The sequence below is a fragment of the Bufo bufo genome, chromosome 3 (assembly GCF_905171765.1).
Source record: "Bufo bufo chromosome 3, aBufBuf1.1, whole genome shotgun sequence".
NCBI classification, from domain to species: Eukaryota; Metazoa; Chordata; class Amphibia; order Anura; family Bufonidae; genus Bufo; species Bufo bufo.
Window position 1 is genome coordinate 58,628,146 of NC_053391.1, and position 19,098 is coordinate 58,647,243.

A 19,098-nucleotide genomic window follows, 5' to 3' on the forward strand; every position below is an offset into this window, starting at 1 on the left:
CCACGTGCTTCTGTCTCTGTGCCTAGAAATCAACTCAGCCACCTGATGCATCTAGAATAATAAACTGGGTATTTTGTAATAGCCCAATTCTTATGAGAGCGTATAGGCGGGTTGAGATGCTGTATGTGGCCTATCTGTATTTAGAACAGTTTACTTGTGCACATCTTCCCCTATGGGCCAGTCTGAGCCTGGGTGTGGGGTATAAAATGTAATAATAGGGCCACATAGAATAACTTCACTCAATTAAGTCAATAGATAATTACTATCTATAGTATTTCCCGTTAGCTGCTGAACACCATAACAGTCACCTTGGCTGTTACCTTCTTAGTAATACTCTTTATTGAACTCCAGACCAGGATTCTAAGCCACCTGGCTATGTTTAGATATCACATTTTAGCTTCTCTACCCTTATTATGAGGTGACATCATTATAATAACATAAAATAATTTAAACGGTCAAAAATAAGTCCTTGTCCTTATAATGCTCATTAATCATGATTACTCACTTTGCGTTCCATTTGAACGGACAACTTTCCACGTATCTGAAGACACTTCTTTAAAATCCATTTGATAGTGATGAATTGGGACGCCACCATGTGAGTCTGGATTATTGAAATATATTTTGGCCTTTGTCTGTGACAGTTCTTTAACTCGTAAACCATGTGGACTGGAAGGCACATCTATGGGATACAAAAACATCTAGCTAAATAAATACAAAGCATTCAAGCACAGAGTATGAGAAGACAACACTGACAGAGGTTGTCCGGTATCAACATGGAGAATAGCCAGAAACTGAGTAGCCCATCTAAATGAAGCCCTGTTGGGAGAACTGGGACAGCAACACTGGATATGTTGGGTAAGTACTGGTTACTTTCTTTATTATAGGCTATTCCCTACTAGTGTTGTCCAATTTCTTATTGAAACTGGGCAACCCTTTAATATTGTAGATATCAGAAGGTGTCAATGAGTCAAGAACAACAGGCCTCCACTGATCGCACAATGCTAGTCTACCCTAAGGAAAGATTACCAAATGGGTTTTTCCATGAGTAATATATAACCCCTATCCACAGGAGTGGTGCAAAGTGTCTGATCAGTGGTGGTCTGACTGCTGGGATCCTCACTGGCCATGATAAGAGGGGTTCTGTGTCTTACCATTTGAACAGAGGAACTTGGAACTTCCAGAGACAGTTGAGTATTAAACTCTTCGGAAGTCCCAAAGAAATGAATACAGCAGCAATACACAAGTTCAGCCATGGCTCTATTTATATAGACAGGCCGTCCAGTCTGATGACTGATTGGAGTTCCAGCAGTCGGACCCACAATGATCAGATACAAAGCTTTTACCCTATCGTGTGGATAGAGATTAGGGGTAACTCCGACTTAACAGTCAGCAACTCCAGAGAAAGAGGGAACATACAGATTTACAGAAACATACGTATTTACAGAAACTAACGGAGGGAAGGGGAATAATCAAAGTATGCTATTTTGACGCAACATTTCAGGTAACACTACAGTAAATCTAATGCACCATTTTTTGAAATGATATGTACTCTAAAGACCATACAAATGTAATGACCTGCTTCAGAGTGAACAGCAAACCATCATCGTGAGTTCCAGTGCTCCCTTAAGACCTTTCTCTCAGATATCATTGCAGTCTTCTATGCCAAAATCAAAAGGCAAGAAAAATGTAATAAAATACAGGTTTTATTTTCTATTCTATCAACAAAAGTTAAGCCCTATTTTAATCACTTTCCACAAGTAAATGACCATCATACCGTAGCTCATCCCATTTTATATGTTGTATGAACATTGCTAATTTACTAACGTGGTGTATACTGTATTTGGCTCACGATTGATTTTCTCAGGGTTTATACGTTTAATACAATGAAAATATTAAAATTTGAATTTTAGTTGTTATAAATAACCTCCCCATGAAATATTTTTATTTTAGATCTTAATGAATATATTAGACATAATTAAATTATAAATATTTTAAGATGAATAATATCCTATTAAGATCCTTCACAAGCAATGACTACGATCACTTTGGTAAATGGAATCTAATAAATTTAAAGGGTCATCTCATACATTGATGGCATATTGCTAGGATTTGCCATCAATGTCAGATAGGTGTGGGTCCCACCTCTGGGACTTGCTCCTATCTCCAGAATGGGGCCAGCAAAGTGAACGGAGAGCAGTTGAACATGCTCGGCCACCCATGGGAGTTCCATAGTTGGTAAAGGAGCAGTGGCCGTTCTTGCACAGTGCATTCTCCATTCACTGCTATGGAACTTCTGAGAACAGCTGCTATTTTGGGAATTCCCATAGCGATGAATGGAGAGCACACTGTTCGTGTGGGGGTCCCTTTCTGAAAATGAGAGCAGGTCCCAGAGTTGGAACCTGCATCTATTTGACACTGTTGGCATTTCCTAGCAATATGCCATCAATAAGACAACCAATTTAACAAATCCTACTTTTTTCAACAAATGAGGCCTCATTTTTTATTGGTTTATTCACAGTACATTTATATTTGAAACTCAAATACTCATTCACACAGCTGTATTATGGCTTATGGCACCCATCAAAATCAGTCGGTAAATATGGTACCTCCCGAAATCTCTAATTTCATATACACTCAGAGTTTATTTATTTATTTATTTATTATTTCTCATGGAATATTATTATTATTATTATTATTATAGTTGGTAAAAAAATCATGTCATGTTCCGTCATATTACTCTTTCAGGCAGAATATGGTCCTATACAGAGCATCATATGGCAGCAGAGTGCCCATGCATACGGTGGAACTGTATAGACTTCATGTCCCATCATGTCCACATACACAGCTTTTCACAAAATTAATAGGGTATTGCTGTATACATACTTGACTCCTATTGAAAGTATTACAGTGAAAAAATACCATACTTTATTGCAGTCAATAGGCAAGGGTTCAGAGCAACATAAAAAATGTGCAGGAAATTTGGAGCTTTCGGTGGATGCAGCAGTGATGAACAGAAGCGTGAAGAGAACATAAAAGTGAGGCAATAAGGCAGTCCAGGAACACACAGGGAAAGAGCCAAGTCAATAACTTAGAGGAGCAGAATTAGGCTACTTTCACACGAGCGTTCGGAGCGGATCCGTCTGATGTTTCATCAGACGGATCCGCTCCGATAATGCAGACGTTCGCATCCGTTCAGAACGGATCCATCTGCATTAAAACTTAGAAAATTTTCTAAGTATGAAAGTAGCCTGAGCGGATCCGTTCAGACTTTACATTGTAAGTCAATGGGGAACGGATCCGCTTGAAGATTGAGCCATTTGGTGTCATCTTCAAGCGGATCCGCCCCCATTGACTTCCATTATAAGTCTGGACGGATCCGCTCGCCTCCGCACGGCCAGGCGGACACCCGAACGCTGCAAGCAGCGTTCAGGTGTCCGCTCACTGAGCGGAGCGGAGGCTGAGCGCTGGCAGGCGGATGCATTCTCAGTGGATCCGCCTCCACTGAGAATGCATTGGGGCCAGACGGATGCGTTCGGGGCCGCTCGTGAGCTCCTTCAAACGGTGCGCACGAGCGGACACCTGAACGCAGGTGTGAAAGAAGCCTTAAAGGAGTTCTCTGGAAATACTTTGTTTTTATCAAGTACCTGCAGCTTGTCAGTGTAAATTCATACTTGCCACTCAAGTCCTCTGTGCTGCCTCCACTGTGTCAATGTTCCGGTTCCTGGCTTGTTTTCTTCTGGTACTGGCCACATCACCGCTGAAGCCAGTCATTGACTGCCCTGGAGAATGGGACCATGCCCAAGCAGCATCGGGAGAAAACAAGCCAGGGACCGTAACATGGACACAATGGAGGCAGTAAAGAGGACCGGGGAAGCAGAGTGCAGGTAAGTATGATTTTTTTTAATTTTATTTATACAGGCAGGCTGCAGACACTTGTCAAAAACTCAGTATACCCTGAGAATCCCTTTAAGCTTGTAAGAGGATAGCAAAGTCCAGATCATTGTAGAATGGCAGAATCTACATGGCAGGGACACAGATGTGGAGCACAGGAGAAAAGACATGACCTCATGATTAAGACAACGTGTCGAAACGGTAAACCGCTTCGTAAATTCTTATCTCCTATATGGACTTTTAGAGAAATTAATAAACGTGGATGGATTTTACTACGACCTGGAGGCTGGAAGTTGTTTTTCTTTTGACGTTTAGCCTTGGTCCGGGAGTTCCTTACACGGCCGTGGGTGTGCTGAAGTTTCTGATTTTGTGTGATTTATGTTAGCTTCCCCATTATATCTTGCTTGAGTAACTTTTGAGTAACTCTGAAACAGGGGCCCCTAAGATTTAGGTCTTAGGGTTTTGAATTCGTTTTTTTACTACTGCTCTGTGTATAATGGCCCTGCGACCTCCTTTGAAGTTTGTCATCCAAACGCTGAATTATCCTTTTAATAAATCCTGCCATAAGCAGGATACACATTCCGTTAAAGGGGTTGGGCAAGTTCTAGGAGGGTAGGGGAGGGGGTTAGGCTTGGCTCCCTTGCTGTGAATATCTGGTTCAACATGGCTGGAGCCCAACGCTGTTCGCCCAGGTGACCTACTCCCCTTGAATCACTTTACCATTTGTCATGACGCACGGGGAGAAGGTCACTGCTGCAGCAAGCGATTGGCCCCAGCCATGTCAGATCAGATGTTCACAGCAAGGGAGCCCAGCGGAGCAGCCCGGGCTGGAAGAGAAGGAGCGGGGAGCCAAGTGAGTAAGCTTCCCTTCACTGGTCTGGACAATAGGGGGGAGTTTTCAAACCTTCCCCAAACTTGCTCAACCTCTATCCAAACTGCTGAGAGCGCTAGGCAGCTCAGCGTACATGTCTTTTCTGCTGCAGCTCTCTCTTTTTATCTGTCACAGTAGATATATTAGTGGCAGTTGAAGCATGGAACTGAGCATGTGCGACCAGCTCAGTAGCTGGACGTGCACATTACTATACAGATTAAACACCAGGTGGCACCTTTATAATGCAGTAAAGATAATATCTCACAACAGAGCATCTTTGTAACAGAAAGTAAACGACACAAGTAACTAGTTTTTCATGCTAAATTATATCAAAATAACATTTAATGGTGGCACAAACCCTTTAAGGGGTTATTTTGAGAGTTTTACACTGATCAGCTTCTGATTGGTGGGGGGTCCAACACCCGGAAACCCCACCAATTAGCTGTTTGAAAAGCGCCATGGCCTTTTCCCTGCTCACAAAGCAAAGTGCCATGCAGATACAGCCGAGCCAAACATGATGGTTAACGCGTTACGTAAAGAATGATACGAAAAAGATAACTAACTTTTCAATGGCTTTCGTCACGAGATAACCAAGCTAACACTGTGCCATGTGCTATCAGAGTCAGTTTTAGCTTGGCTACATCTGTAGATTGTACAACGGCTGTGCCTGGTATCGCAGCTCAGTCACATTCACTTCAATGGGGCTGAGATGCACCTAGGCCATGTGACTGATGAACATGACTTCACATGGTCTAGAGAAAGCTGCGAGAAGGCTGCAGCGCTACTGAGCAAGCCGGTGCCTTCTCAAACAGCTGATCGGCGGGGGTCCTGGGTGTGGGAAATCCACCCATCAGATACTGATGACCTATCCAGGTAGGCCCCTACCTAGTGCTGTCAGCAGTTTAGTATAGTCACAACCGCTGAAAGATTTCTTTTAACACTTTGGTCGTCAACCTCTAGCTTTCCAGCTGTTGCAAAACTACAACTTCCCATTCATGTGATGAGATGACCTAGTTCTACAGACAATCTGTATACTGTGCCTGACGATGGCCTGCTAATGAGAAGCTTGAGAACAATATCCCATGGTTGGATGTGAGCCTCAGATGTCTGGTCAGCTGTACCTCATGCCCAGTCATCTGCCTCCGTTTTCCGAGTACATGGTTAGACTATAAATATCACACACGTTATTGTTTAGGGAAATCATTCGCTCAATTAAACTCATTTCTGTCAAAATGTACCATTTGTAATCATGTGTAAAAACAAAATCCCGATATCCTGAAGGGAACACAAGACAAATACAAGTCCTTAAGCCCTTTCTGAGTGACTGGCAAAGCTATTTGTCTTAAGGCAAAGAGTCTGAATACCCATTTGTAAAGATCTATTATATAAGAATGACACTGCACATACCAGCCAACGTGAGCGTATATTCCAGAATCCTTGAACCTATTGAATTGATTGCTGTACAGTTGTATCGTCCAAAGTCATTGTCTGATATTGGAGTGATCTTAAATTAAAAATAAAGAAATATAACACTGAAAACATTATACATAAATATCATTTATATTAAACCTAATACGATACAGCTAAGCACATTGCAATATCATTAATTAAGTCTGTATCCACCATAGCCACCTTAGTATCATTGGCTTACCAGCTACAGTATATGCAGTCATCCATGTGATATCATACCATGTGATCATGACAGCCAATCAAGGCCTGCCTCTCAGATAGTCCATTCATGTGGACATTAAAGTTCACGGCATTCACTAGCCACATGTGACATAACTGAACAAGGACATCCAGTCATTGCATACAGCTAAGTAACAAGATGGACCATAAATCAGTGGTAGTGACATATACAAACAGAAAAGTTGATATTTTTTATTTTGTTTTTATGCAAACCCATTTTCTATTCTTTGTATTCCACATAATACTGTATATACAGTATTTCCTAGTAACAGCAAACCATGTGGCTAGGCATGGTACTGCCAGTACATTTTTTTAGACGGCCAAGTGTGGCTTATCATACTTATCATGGTGATTATCATACTTGCTTGAGCCCCATTGCTGGGTTTCAGCTTCATCACTCCACTGCAGACTATGCAGGTACCACATCTCTCCGTATCAGCACCTATTTTGACTCAGGGCAAGTGACCACTGCAGCCAATCGCTGGCTTCAGCAGTGACGTGTCACCCATGCGGCACATTAACCATTGACATGAGGCATGGGTGACATATGACTGCTGCGAGCAGTGATTGGCTGCAGCAGTCACATGCTCCACATCAATATGGATGTTGATGTGAGGAGATCCAGGATCTGCAGAGCTGGCAGTCGTAGCCAGGATCCGGCAGAGGGGATCAAGTAGGTATGATCACCATTGCAGATCTGGCCCCATGCTGTAGGGTCTGTAAAAAAGGTGGGCAATCCATTTAAAGGAAACCTTTCACTATAAAAAAAGTGCAGTGCAATCTTCAGACAACATGTTATAGAGCAGGAAGAACTGAACACATTAAGGCTCCATTCACACATCCGCAATTCCGTTCCGCATTTTTCGGAACAGAATTGCGGACCCATTCATTTCTATGGGGCCGCACGATGCGGAATTGCGAAAATCGGCAATTTAATATATTCGCCATAAAAATTTTCTATTTGAATATTCGCCATCAACACTAAGATGTAGGCAAATTTCCTATTGGTTGCTAGGGATGTTGCTAAGTGCCGAAATTCGCAATAAATTTGCGATTAGAATATCCGTGATCAACACTATTTGCGAATATGAATATATAGCACTATATTCTAAATATTCGCGATTTCTTGAAGTGGGATATTCCCGATTAAAATTTGTGATTCGAATATTCACGCTCAACACTAGTATTACTAGTACTACCATTCATATTTATCATTTATGCATACATGGGAATTATATCATATTATAGTGGCTCTTCTTTTTTCTTATTTGATCAATGGTGCTCAGTATGATGGCACTTTATTTTCATAATTTTGTGGGAGTAATGAGACATTTCTCAAAGGCAATTCACTGCTTGTAAGAAAAAATTTAATGCAACATTAAAGGGGTTTTCCAGAACAAAAAAAAAACCATTAGTGGATGGCTAAAGAACCAAGACTAACCTTCCCAATCCACCACCGCTGCGTTCCGATGTTGCCCGAATTCCCGTCGCTCTCTACTTCCTTCTCAATACACAGGAAATACCCTCTCGGCCAATGACAGACCACAGCTGTGACACGCCCCCTCCAGTGGTTGGCTGAGCAGGCATTATCTGCGTGTTGAGGCAGAAAATACAGAGCAGCAAGGAGCCTGGCAGCATTGGAACAGCATTGGCAGGGGGTCTGTGGAGGCGAATATTAGTTATCTGAGCCTGCAGCCACTATATATATATATATATATATATTTTTTTTTTTTTTTTTTTTTTTTTTTTTATTATTATTTATACAAAAAAACATTTTAAAACCCCCCACAAAATAACAGAATTTCAAAGTATTTATTATGGTATACTTGATATCCATTTATGCTTTACTCATTGTTAATAGTTTTCTTGATTTCTTGATTTCTTCTCAGAGTGCAAAGTGTCATCTACTAATGCACTGACAATACTTTGATCTTTGTCATTCTTTACAGCCGTCTTAATGGACATGTGGCTAGCCATCATCTTGGAACTGATACCCATTATGCTGTGTTGTTATAATCTTACCAATTTTGGATATGAAAAGAGTTTCTCTTCTTCTCCTGACTCTGTTAGAAGGCTTTTTTCCTCCTTCTCTAACCCTGGACTAGAAGTGCATACTTCATGTTCAGGACATGTTGCCTGAACTTGAAGTGAAATCAAGTCGATCTCCACCAGATGGTGAGATTTATTTGTGCCATCTGCAGGCCACCCCTTGTATTGCTATGCAAAGGATCAAACAGTTTCGTGCCACTGCTTACCAACTGGTGGGGACAAATAATTGTTTATAATAGAACCTTTAAAGGGGTTGGCCCATCTAGGACATTGATATCATGGATGAATGTCAAATAGGTCTGTGACTCGCTCCTATCTCCAAAACGGGACACATGAAGTGTACAGAAGGCAGCAACATGCATGCGCAGCCATCCTCCTTTCACCTCTATGGAGGTTAGGAAAATCGCCAAACACACTTGCTCGACTATCTTCAAAACTCCCGTAGCAATAACTGAAGAGCATACAAAGCATCTGTGTTATAACCAGTGGGTAAGAACCCGCTTTCCCATGTGACCAACTCCCTCTGAGGACAATGTCTGGGAACACCCCTCGTTCTTCACGCAATACCTCTGATGGTGAGGAGAGACTTTCGAGGGGAGTACCAGTTGCTACCTTAGAGGAGAATTGGAACGCGAGGGAATCGGGACCAGAGTGTGAACCCACTGGACTGACCTCCAGGTCACACAATACACCCAGTGGATGCTGGGAGGCCCGAGGCTGATCAGACAGAGACGAAGTCAGGGTACGAAGGCAGAAGTCAGGGCAGGTGGCAGTCAGGTGGCAGTCCGTAAACGTAGATCAGGGTCAGGGCAGGAGGCAATTAGGCAAAGTCTGAAATATGTATTCGAAAGTCCGGTACAAAAAAAGACAAGAACCAACAGAATACCTTAGCACAAACAGGAAAATAGTCTAGCTAGGAACCCAAGTTGCTCAGGCGCCTTCCTGTAGACAGAGGTGCCTTTAAATACCTCCTGCAGACCATCTATAGGCAGGGGAAGATAGAGGGCGTGTGCAGGCTGCCTCACAAAGGAAGGAGAGACACGCCCGCACACACCTTAAATACACACATAGAACTCTAAGCTCAGAGCAAGGAGGGAAATGCTGGTGGCAGGAATGCAGACCACAGCTAAGAACCCCTCTGTCCATGCCTGTCAGCACGGCGCACAGCAGTGGGAAGGAGTAAAGAAGCCCGGCGCCCATACCTGGATGTCGGGGCAGAATCGCAGTGGAGCTGGGCTAACAATGTGTGATGTGCTCTCCATAAAGGAGTTGTCTTACTTCATACATTGGTGGCATATCAGTTAGGTAGAAGGAATAACAAAAGAATGGATGCCCACCACTCCCCTGCTACTTCCAGCACCACCCTCCAGTCCTCCCCGCTCCTGAAATCGCCTTCCTGGCTGCAGTGGTGACGTTCTGTGCAGCCAATCACTAGCCTCAGCAATACATGGGACATCACTACTGAGGCCAGTGACTGGAGGCAGCGGTCAGTTGTGTACATGGATCACCACTGTAGCCAGGAAAATAAACAGCAACAAAGAGGACTTGAGCGCAGTGAAGGTAAAAGTAGGGAAAAAAGGGGTGGGTAGTATCCATTCTTTGGTTATTTTAGACCTTTTACAGGGGACAACCTGTTTAACACAACAAATGCCACCAAAATAGTCAAGTTAATATTCGGTGCATCTGTATATTTAATGTGTTGAGTGTCAAATTTACGATTGCTATATCTGTGGCTATCTGATCCAAACCTCTCTACCAACCCTCTGCCTTATTTTGCCTTATGTATTATAGAGTGGAATGTGCCTTTACTATCTCTGATCAGAAAATTTCCAGACCATAATATAGGTAATAATAAATGCTTTATCAATTAATCTATAAAAAGGTTTTAAAAACATTGCAGGGAAAAAAGTTGGCATCGCTAGATGGGAATACCCAGGGCTAAGATAATCATTATTTCAGCGACCAACGTCATTAGTAAGGGATGAGAGAAGCGAGCTTCGGATCCAAGATCCAAAGTTGCTTCGCTCCAAAATTGGCTTTAATGATGTACAGAGATCTGTCTCCATACAGCATTAAAATGCATGTGCTCAGGCGAGGCAAAGTGAGTTATCACTGCAGTCTCGTGAGACTTTGGTGAATAACTTCAGTATTTCATTATTAAACTTGAAAACTATTTTAAAACAGGTATTGGCATCAGTGCCGATTCGTACCTCGGTACTGAAGCCGACTTTAGAACCAAGTTTTGAAATTGTTTTCAAGTTCAAAAATCAAATCCAGAAGTTACTCACCGAAGTCCCACGAGACTTAATGCTGTATAGAGACGGATCTTCGTACAGCATTAAAGAGGACCTTTCACCTGTATAAACGATGTTAACTGAGTATGCTGCCATATAGAGCGGCGCCCGGGGATCTCACTGCACTTACTATTATCCCCGGGTGCCGCTCCGTTCTCCCGTTATAGGCTCCGGTACCTTTGCTTCTTAAGTTATAGTAGGCGGGTCTTCCCTTGTCCTGTGGGCGTCTCCTTCTCCTAGGCTGCAGCGCTGGCCAATCGCAGCGCACAGCTCACAGCCTGGGAGTTTTTTTTCTCCCAGGCTGTGAGCTGTGGGCTGCGATTGGCCAGCGCTGCAGCCTAGGAGAAGGAGACGCCCACAGGACAAGGGAAGACCCGCCTACTATAACTTAAGAAGCAAAGGTACCGGAGCCTATAACGGGAGAACGGAGCGGCGCCCGGGGATAATAGTAAGTGCAGTGAGATCCCCGGGCGCCGCTCTGCATGGCAGCATACTCAGTTAACATCGTTTATACAGGTGAAAGGTCCTATTTAAAATGAATTTTGGAGCGAAACAACTGCAGATCGTGGATCCGAAGCCCTAGTCATTAGTGTGCATTGTAGGTATTAATTACCCATGGTGTAAGTCTCGGTCCAGGAGGGCGCCAACCCCGACGTACATCTTGGCGATCCATTATCAGGGGGTGGCGAAGGATCGCCAATGTTACAAGTAGAGGATTCTGCTGTGTACATACATTTTGTTGCTATTCATTTGTAAGGGTGCTCCGCTACATAGCATCATTTTCTGCTTAGCTAAACTCTACCAAATACAGATTAAACATAAATCTTAGCAAAAATTATAATTTTGATGCTTAATATTAATCATATCTTTGGAGAGTGATACAATTGATTTGAGCTAAATAAGGAATATAATGGTAGAGCGTTCATTTCAGTAAATATATCATTTTTGTCATCTGAGATACTGTCCTGCTCAAAGAAAATAAAGGAGTGCCATGAATAATGATTACGGCGGTGATTACACAGCATATCTACAGATATGTGAACACGGGTTTATGACTTACAGTTTGATAAATGTTTGTTTAGTCTGCTAGGTCCAAGACCTTTGATGATTAATGGCACAAAAACTCTCCATAATTCTTCCGGGTGCTAACAAAATTGAGAATGCAAAACATCCAAGAAGTTGAATGATGCCCAATTTTATGAGAAAAAAAAAAAAAAGCACTGCCTAGGATGGATCACTGACTTACATGTGATAAATTAGGAAAATAAATTGTGCAAAAATTAACCATTCTGCACATAAAGGCATAAACAGGAGCATTACTATGGGAGGTACAGAGGTTACATCTGCACTTGGGTATGTATCATACTTGCATCATGACACTGTGTCTACTATTGAATCTCTGCATTGTGATACCAGGACCTATCTACTCTGCTGTTGTCTGTTTTATCAACTATTGCATCCCCATTGAGATAACAATTCTGGAGCAAGAAGGCAGGTCAGCAGCACTCCAGTGGTCCACTGCAGTGGATCATATAGAACTTTTTACAGGCAGTGCTCACGGTGTCAGACTCAAGCCTCTCAGACCCAGGGTAGACATCTAAATGTGAAGAAAACCACACCACTCCATGTCTTTGTGAATGAAAAGTGTTTTTTTATTAACCTGGCAGGGTGACGTTTCAGTTGCATATAGTCTTTCTCAATCACTGGTACAAATATATAAAGCACAAACATATATAGGCACCCAAGTGTCACAAGATCATGAAAGAGCTTGGCCCATCTCTCACTTTGGTGTATCACTAGGATATGCCACCAATGTCAGACAGGAGCGAGTCCCACCTCTGGGACATTAATCTCTAGACAAGTTCCCCACAGAAAAGTAGAGCATATTATGCATGTGAAGCATGCTCTCCATTCAATTCTATGGGAGTTCCAAAAAGAGCCAAGCAAGTGCGCTCAGCTATTTCAGGAAGAGAGAGTGCACCACTCAAACATGGCAAATGCTCCATTCACCTCTATGTGAGTTCCTTGAAATAGCCAAGCCAGCACTCACCTATTTTTGTCACTTCTATAGAAGTGAATAGAGGGTGGTTGTGCTTGCGCGATGCTCCCTTGTTTACTTTAGGGGACCCTTTCTAGAGATAGATGCAGGTCCCAGAGGTTGGACCCACACATATCTGACATTGGTGGCATATCTTAGTGATATGCCATTAAATGGCGAGATGGACCAACCCCTTTAAGTATGTAAATTGTATAATTTGCATATTCAATACACACATTTGCAAATCATAGTACAAACACAAACAGGTCACAAATGTAATACCCCGTAGTGGTATTACCATTTCTGCACTCCGCTGCTGTCTGTAATGGTTAGCATGAATGTCATCTTTGTATTTTTTTCCAGTTTTTTTCACCATTTTGCATTGATATTATTGTCATGAAACTGTTACATTCATGTAATTGGGCAGAAGTGGACCAGTCCTGCATGCTACCAGAAGGGAAGGGTTGCAGTTCTAGAGTATTCCGGTTTAGACTCCATATTGGAGCTGAGAAGACCTGAAAGAAGTAGCAGCCAGAGGAAATTGTTCTTCGGCTGGAGCAGGAGCCACAAAAGGGGAGTAGCTTGTAGAGAACCCAGAGTCCATTTTAATTTAAGTTAATTTTAATTTAAGTTAATTAAAAGTCCAATAACCAGACCCAAGTATGGTTTAGCACAGTAGAGAGAAAGAAAGCAGAGTTACTAAGCAAGACTGTCAGTCCAGCAGAGAAATAGAGAAAGCAGAGTTATCAAGTTTGCCTGCCAGTTTATGCCAAAGCCTGCTGGAACCAAGAAAAAGCATGAATGTAAGAACAGCCTGAATATTGTCTGGAATCAAGTTAACCCAAGTAAAGCTGCTGTTAAGGTTTATCAAGGTCTGGACTTGGTTTATTTTTCATCCCCTAACTCAAATATTCCCCTTTATTTGCTTCGGAGCCTAAGCCTGGGGCCCCACTGCATCCAGGAAGGAGCACAATGACACATAGAGACTATTAAGGGCCGCTCCACACCACTCGGCATTCCACTAAAGCTGGGATGTGATAGGGCCCTTGGGGGTGGCACGTTGCACAAACAATATGTTATTACTATAGCTATAAAGATGTGCAGGCTGACAATATCCAATCAGTGCTGTCAGTGTCAGGCTGTATGGGGCCACACCCCTACTGGAAACATCTATCTGGATCTTCATTGCAATCATTCATAACTTTAATGGTAATATTAGGAAGTTAACATTAAAGTCAATAGAAGCTGTAACATGTATCTGCACTGAGATCACCCTAGTGGTGGCTGCACAAAAATGTATTGGTTATAGTATAGGAAAGAGTTCACCAACGGGCTCCCCTTACCATGGACACTGCAGCTATGGTAGTGGCTTGGTCTGCCTCCGTGATATGTGCACCACTGTGTGTGCAACAACCGTTTAATTTCCTGTGACATGACTGTGCATAAGTGAAGTAAACACCACTAACTTCTACTCCTTCAACCCTTTATTCAACTTCCTGTCTGGTCAAAGTTTATGAAAATTATTAAAATATGTTAAAATATAAGATAAACTCAGAGCACATAAATAAGTAAAAATGATTATATATAGTGGTAGGGGGCACTCAACTATCTGGTACCAGATGGATGATCAATATAGTATTAAAATTATATTTAATCAAATAGCATAGATAAATACAGAAATGTAATCTACATCAAAACAGAAATAAATCACACATAAAATGGCGCCATAAAAAAGAATAAAAATGAATATAAAATCATACAGATTATAAATCACAGAATATTACTGGTAATGGGGTATGTCCCGGGACTGATCATCCGAACTCTAAGTCCCCTGTATGGGATAGATGAGTTAGTATCAGTCCACAATGCCGTAGTCAGCAAACTCCAGGTATAATACAGCCAGTTATCGCTGTTACCTCAGTGTGAGGTAGAAAAGTGGGGGTCACTGCAGCATGCTTCCCAATATATCAACGGGATAGATAGATTTAAACCAGTCCGCAATGCCGTAGCCAACAAACTCCAAATATATTATAGCCAGGTATCGCTGCTACCTCAGCATGAGGTGATACTGATATCGAATATATTATTCGCAAAACTAAAATAATCAATCAGATATGTTATATATCAAATCTGTACATGATCTCATTCCTGATAGGGCTTGGGTGGTCTTTGATGTAGTACTATTAGCTCTATTTCTAAAGATTTTTTTATATATAAAATGGATATGAATAAATATAGATATAAAATCTGTAATGAGATCATGTACAGATTTGATATATAACATATCTGATTGATTATTTTAGTTTTCAGAATGCACTGAATAATAATATATGTGATGCAAAATTATTCATCAAGTCACTTAGTGATGGTGAATAGAAATCATATTGCTCTAGATGAGATAAAATAACAAGTGGAAGTTATATACATATATATATATCTTTTGGAAAATCGCAAATAGCGTTTTTTCATGAAAAAAAATTGCAGCAAAATACTTTATACTGTAAGCAAGTTCAGTATCTATATATGATATTTATGTGATACTTTACTATCTCTCTATAATAGCATCTGTGATTCTATGACCATGTATAATACATTTAGTTGCATATTAGAGTATAGGATTATTTAAAATGAGTTCCAATGGCCGTAGATCTCTGTATTCAAAGGCTACCACATTATAACCACTTTTCTTTTTGGGATATATGTGAGAGGAGACATATGATACATCGGAATGGGCCGACTCCAGCTCTGATTTTGTAATATTCCTAAAGAAATGAGGCACCTCCCCATTCAAGGAAAACTCTCTATAAAAGGACAGGTCTTTCATTATGCTGCTGACCACTGAGGAAGGGGCAAGTTCAGACCCCGAAACGCATCTGGTTACAACAGCTACGGAACTCAAAGGAGCATATCCTATTGTGTTACAAACACTTTAAAGAATTCATTGATTTCAGTCAAGTAGGCGCTCGCCTAATTATCATAATTCTTACAAGCGGATCCAGCCTCCGAAACCTCCTCCTATCTGATCACGTGGATAAACTCAGATCACGTGACCGGGGATCACGTGAACAAGCCGGAAGGTCCTAGACACCTACCCCGACGTCCGACCGCATGCAGACCTGACCTTTCAAGAGGGACTGAATCGGACCACACGTCTTCTGGAGGGGTAATGTACTGAGCATCTGCGTACATACACTACGCTTATGCCCTAATCAGATACAGTATATACATACAGTTTATGCCTACAACGGAGCATTGATACATTGGGAAGCAGGCTGCAGTGACCCTTATTCGATATCAGTATCACCTCATGCTGAGGTAGCAGCGATACCTGACTATAATATATTTGGAGTTTGTTGGCTACGGCATTGCGGACTGGTTTAAATCTATCTATCCCATTGATATATTGGGAAGCAGGCTGCAGTGACCCCCACTTTGCTACCTCACGCTGAGGTAACAGCGATAACTGGCTGTATTATACCTGGAGTTTGCTGACTACGGCATTGTGGACTGATACTAACTCATCTATCCCATACACGGGACTTAGAGTTCGGATGATCAGTCCCGGGACATACCCCATTACCAGTAATATTCAGTGACTTATAATCTGTATGATTTTATATACATTTTTATTCTTTTTTATGGCGCCATTTTATGTGTGATTTATTTCTGTTTTGATGTAGATTACTTTTCTGTATTTATCTATGCTATTTGATTAAATATAATTTTAATACAATATTGATCATCCATCTGGTACCAGATAGTTGAGTGCCCCCTACCACTATATATTATCATTTTTGGTTTCTTTGCGACCAGGGATAGGCTGCAAGGGTTGTGCACCTCATCCAGTTGGTACGAGAGGTTTGAGCCACTGTAACACTTGTATTTTCACATAAATAAGTAGCCATATGTTTATTCAATGGAGGTCCTAATGAATGGAAGCTGATGTTGAAAAAAAGCCTTTAACTCATTGAGTTGGGCGGATAATATTGTTAATTCAGAACATCAGCTGTGCTACATCTGTATATGAAGCTTTATAAACATTTGTTTTGCATAGCATGTTATGTTTTCATTGGAAAAACACATTAACAGAAATGCGGGCTCTTAAAGTTGCTCTCACCTCTAAAAGAATCTTCTTCCCATCCCTGTAGGTTTTTATATTTGTTATATTCCGTGCCGGTAACAAAAATTTTTCTTTACTCCAGAAAATTGATGATGGTGGGTTGGAAATCACATCACAACTGATATTAATTGGATTGTTTTCCCAGGAATAATAGATGGTTTGATTTGAAATAAATTTTGGTGCATCTGTCGGAAAACAAAGTTTGCAGTGAATATTACAAATGAATTACTTTTGCTGTGAAACATTTAAATTGGTTTGTCACAATTGCAGATGGATCTTATCTTGCAAAAAATAGAGAAATATAATGATAAAACATAGAAGGTAAAACAATAAATTATATAATAAGCAAACACAGTAACATCAAAATCTGTACTAAGCCAGAACATCCATAAAAACATCCCCCAAGGTTACTGTTCAGTGTAATCAAAAGACAAGAAAGGATACATCTGTAAATGTGTTTAAATGCTGACCAAGTGATGCAACCACAGATCACAGATATTTATTTAGCATTTTCATCATCTTGCCCAGAGTTGCACTGCACCTTTGTTTTGATGGTGCCAGGGCTTGCTGAGAGTGAGATTAACATATGAAGATCTACGGTTCCTATGACTCCTTTCTCTTCTCGCAGACAGTGCCTCTGATTACAGGTGTGTGCATTTAGTCTACTAAAAGGTATAAGGTAGTATTGTACACACAGTTCTGCTGTTCTAGTGCCCCATGATGTATCACATGCCTCCTCCAGAGAGAGAGTAGGAGGGAGGAGAGCCAAAGAACAGTGGAAATAAAAGGCATGTGATATGTAATATCCTAAGCAAAAGGGAGGGAGAGATAACCACCTGTTCAGAGTACAGGACATCAAACAAGCAGTAGACTGTATATGAGACCGATTTTGTATTTCAACATTAGTATGTTACTAGTCTTGCTATACACTCACCTAAAGAATTATTAGGAACACCATACTAATACGGTGTTGGACCCCCTTTTGCCTTCAGAACTGCCTTAATTCTACGTGACATTGATTCAACAAGGTGCTGAAAGCATTCTTTAGAAATGTTGGCCCATATTGATAGGATAGCATCTTGCAGTTGATGGAGATTTGAGGGATGCACATCCAGGGCCGAAGCTCCCGTTCCACCACATCCCAAATATGCTCTATTGGGTTGAGATCTGGTGACTGTGGGGGCCATTTTAGTACAGTGAACTTATTGTCATGTTCAAGAAACCAATTTGAAATGATTCGAGCTTTGTGACATGGTGCATTATCCTGCTGGAAGTAGCCATCAGATGATGGATACATGTTCTCATTCTGTTTACGCCAAATTCGGACTCTACCATTTGAATGTCTCAACAGAAATCGAGACTCATCAGACCAGGCAACATTTTTCCAGTCTTCAACAGTCCAATTTTGGTGAGCTTGTGCAAATTGTAGCCTCTTTTTCCTATTTGTAGTGGAGATGAGTGGTACCCGGTGGGGACTTCTGCTGTTGTAGCCCATCCGCCTCAAGGTTGTGCATGTTGTGGCTTCACAAATGCTTTGCTGCATACCTCGGATGTAACGAGTGGTTATTTCAGTCAACGTTGCTCTTCTATCAGCTTGAATCAGTCGGCCCATTCTCCTCTGACCTCTAGCATCCACAAGGCATTTTTGCCCACAGGACTGCCGCATACTGGATGTTTTTCCCTTTTCACACCATTCTTTGTAAACCCTAGAAATGGTTGTGTGTGAAAATCCCAGTAACTGAGCAGATTGTGAAATACTCAGACCGGCCCGTCTGGCACCAACAACCATGCCACGCTCAAAATTGCTTAAATCACCTTTCTTACCCATTCTGACATTCAGTTTGGAGTTCAGGAAATTGTCTTGACCAGGACCACCCCCCTAAATGCATTGAAGCAACTGCCATGTGATTGGTTGACTAGATAATTGCATTAATGAGAAATAGAACAGGTGTTCCTAATAATTCTTTAGGTGAGTGTATGTAAACTATTTCCACATAATCTGTAAAGATGGAAAACCCCCAAAGGCTTAAAAATAGAATTGGAAAAAAATAAAGCAATTTAGCAAAGGTCTTTATTAAAAATATTATTGTCTGTACGCTGTTACTACGCAGATCTAAAAATCTTCATGGAAACACACTACAAAGAA

The 19,098-nt window shown here is 41.4% G+C and overlaps 1 protein-coding gene across 2 annotated transcripts in view; it reads right to left on the bottom strand.

Annotated features, from left to right (window-relative positions):
• Window positions 1-19,098, bottom strand: part of NCAM2 (neural cell adhesion molecule 2) — a 478,060-nt gene that overhangs the window by 136,164 nt on the left and 322,798 nt on the right. For both annotated transcript variants that reach the window (XM_040423215.1, XM_040423216.1), the window contains exons 10-12: window positions 16,950-17,137; window positions 6,170-6,266; window positions 506-679 (exon numbers count right to left, since the gene is read on the bottom strand). In XM_040423215.1, coding sequence (XP_040279149.1) covers window positions 506-679; window positions 6,170-6,266; window positions 16,950-17,137 — 459 coding nt within the window. The remainder of the gene's footprint in view (window positions 1-505; window positions 680-6,169; window positions 6,267-16,949; window positions 17,138-19,098) is intronic.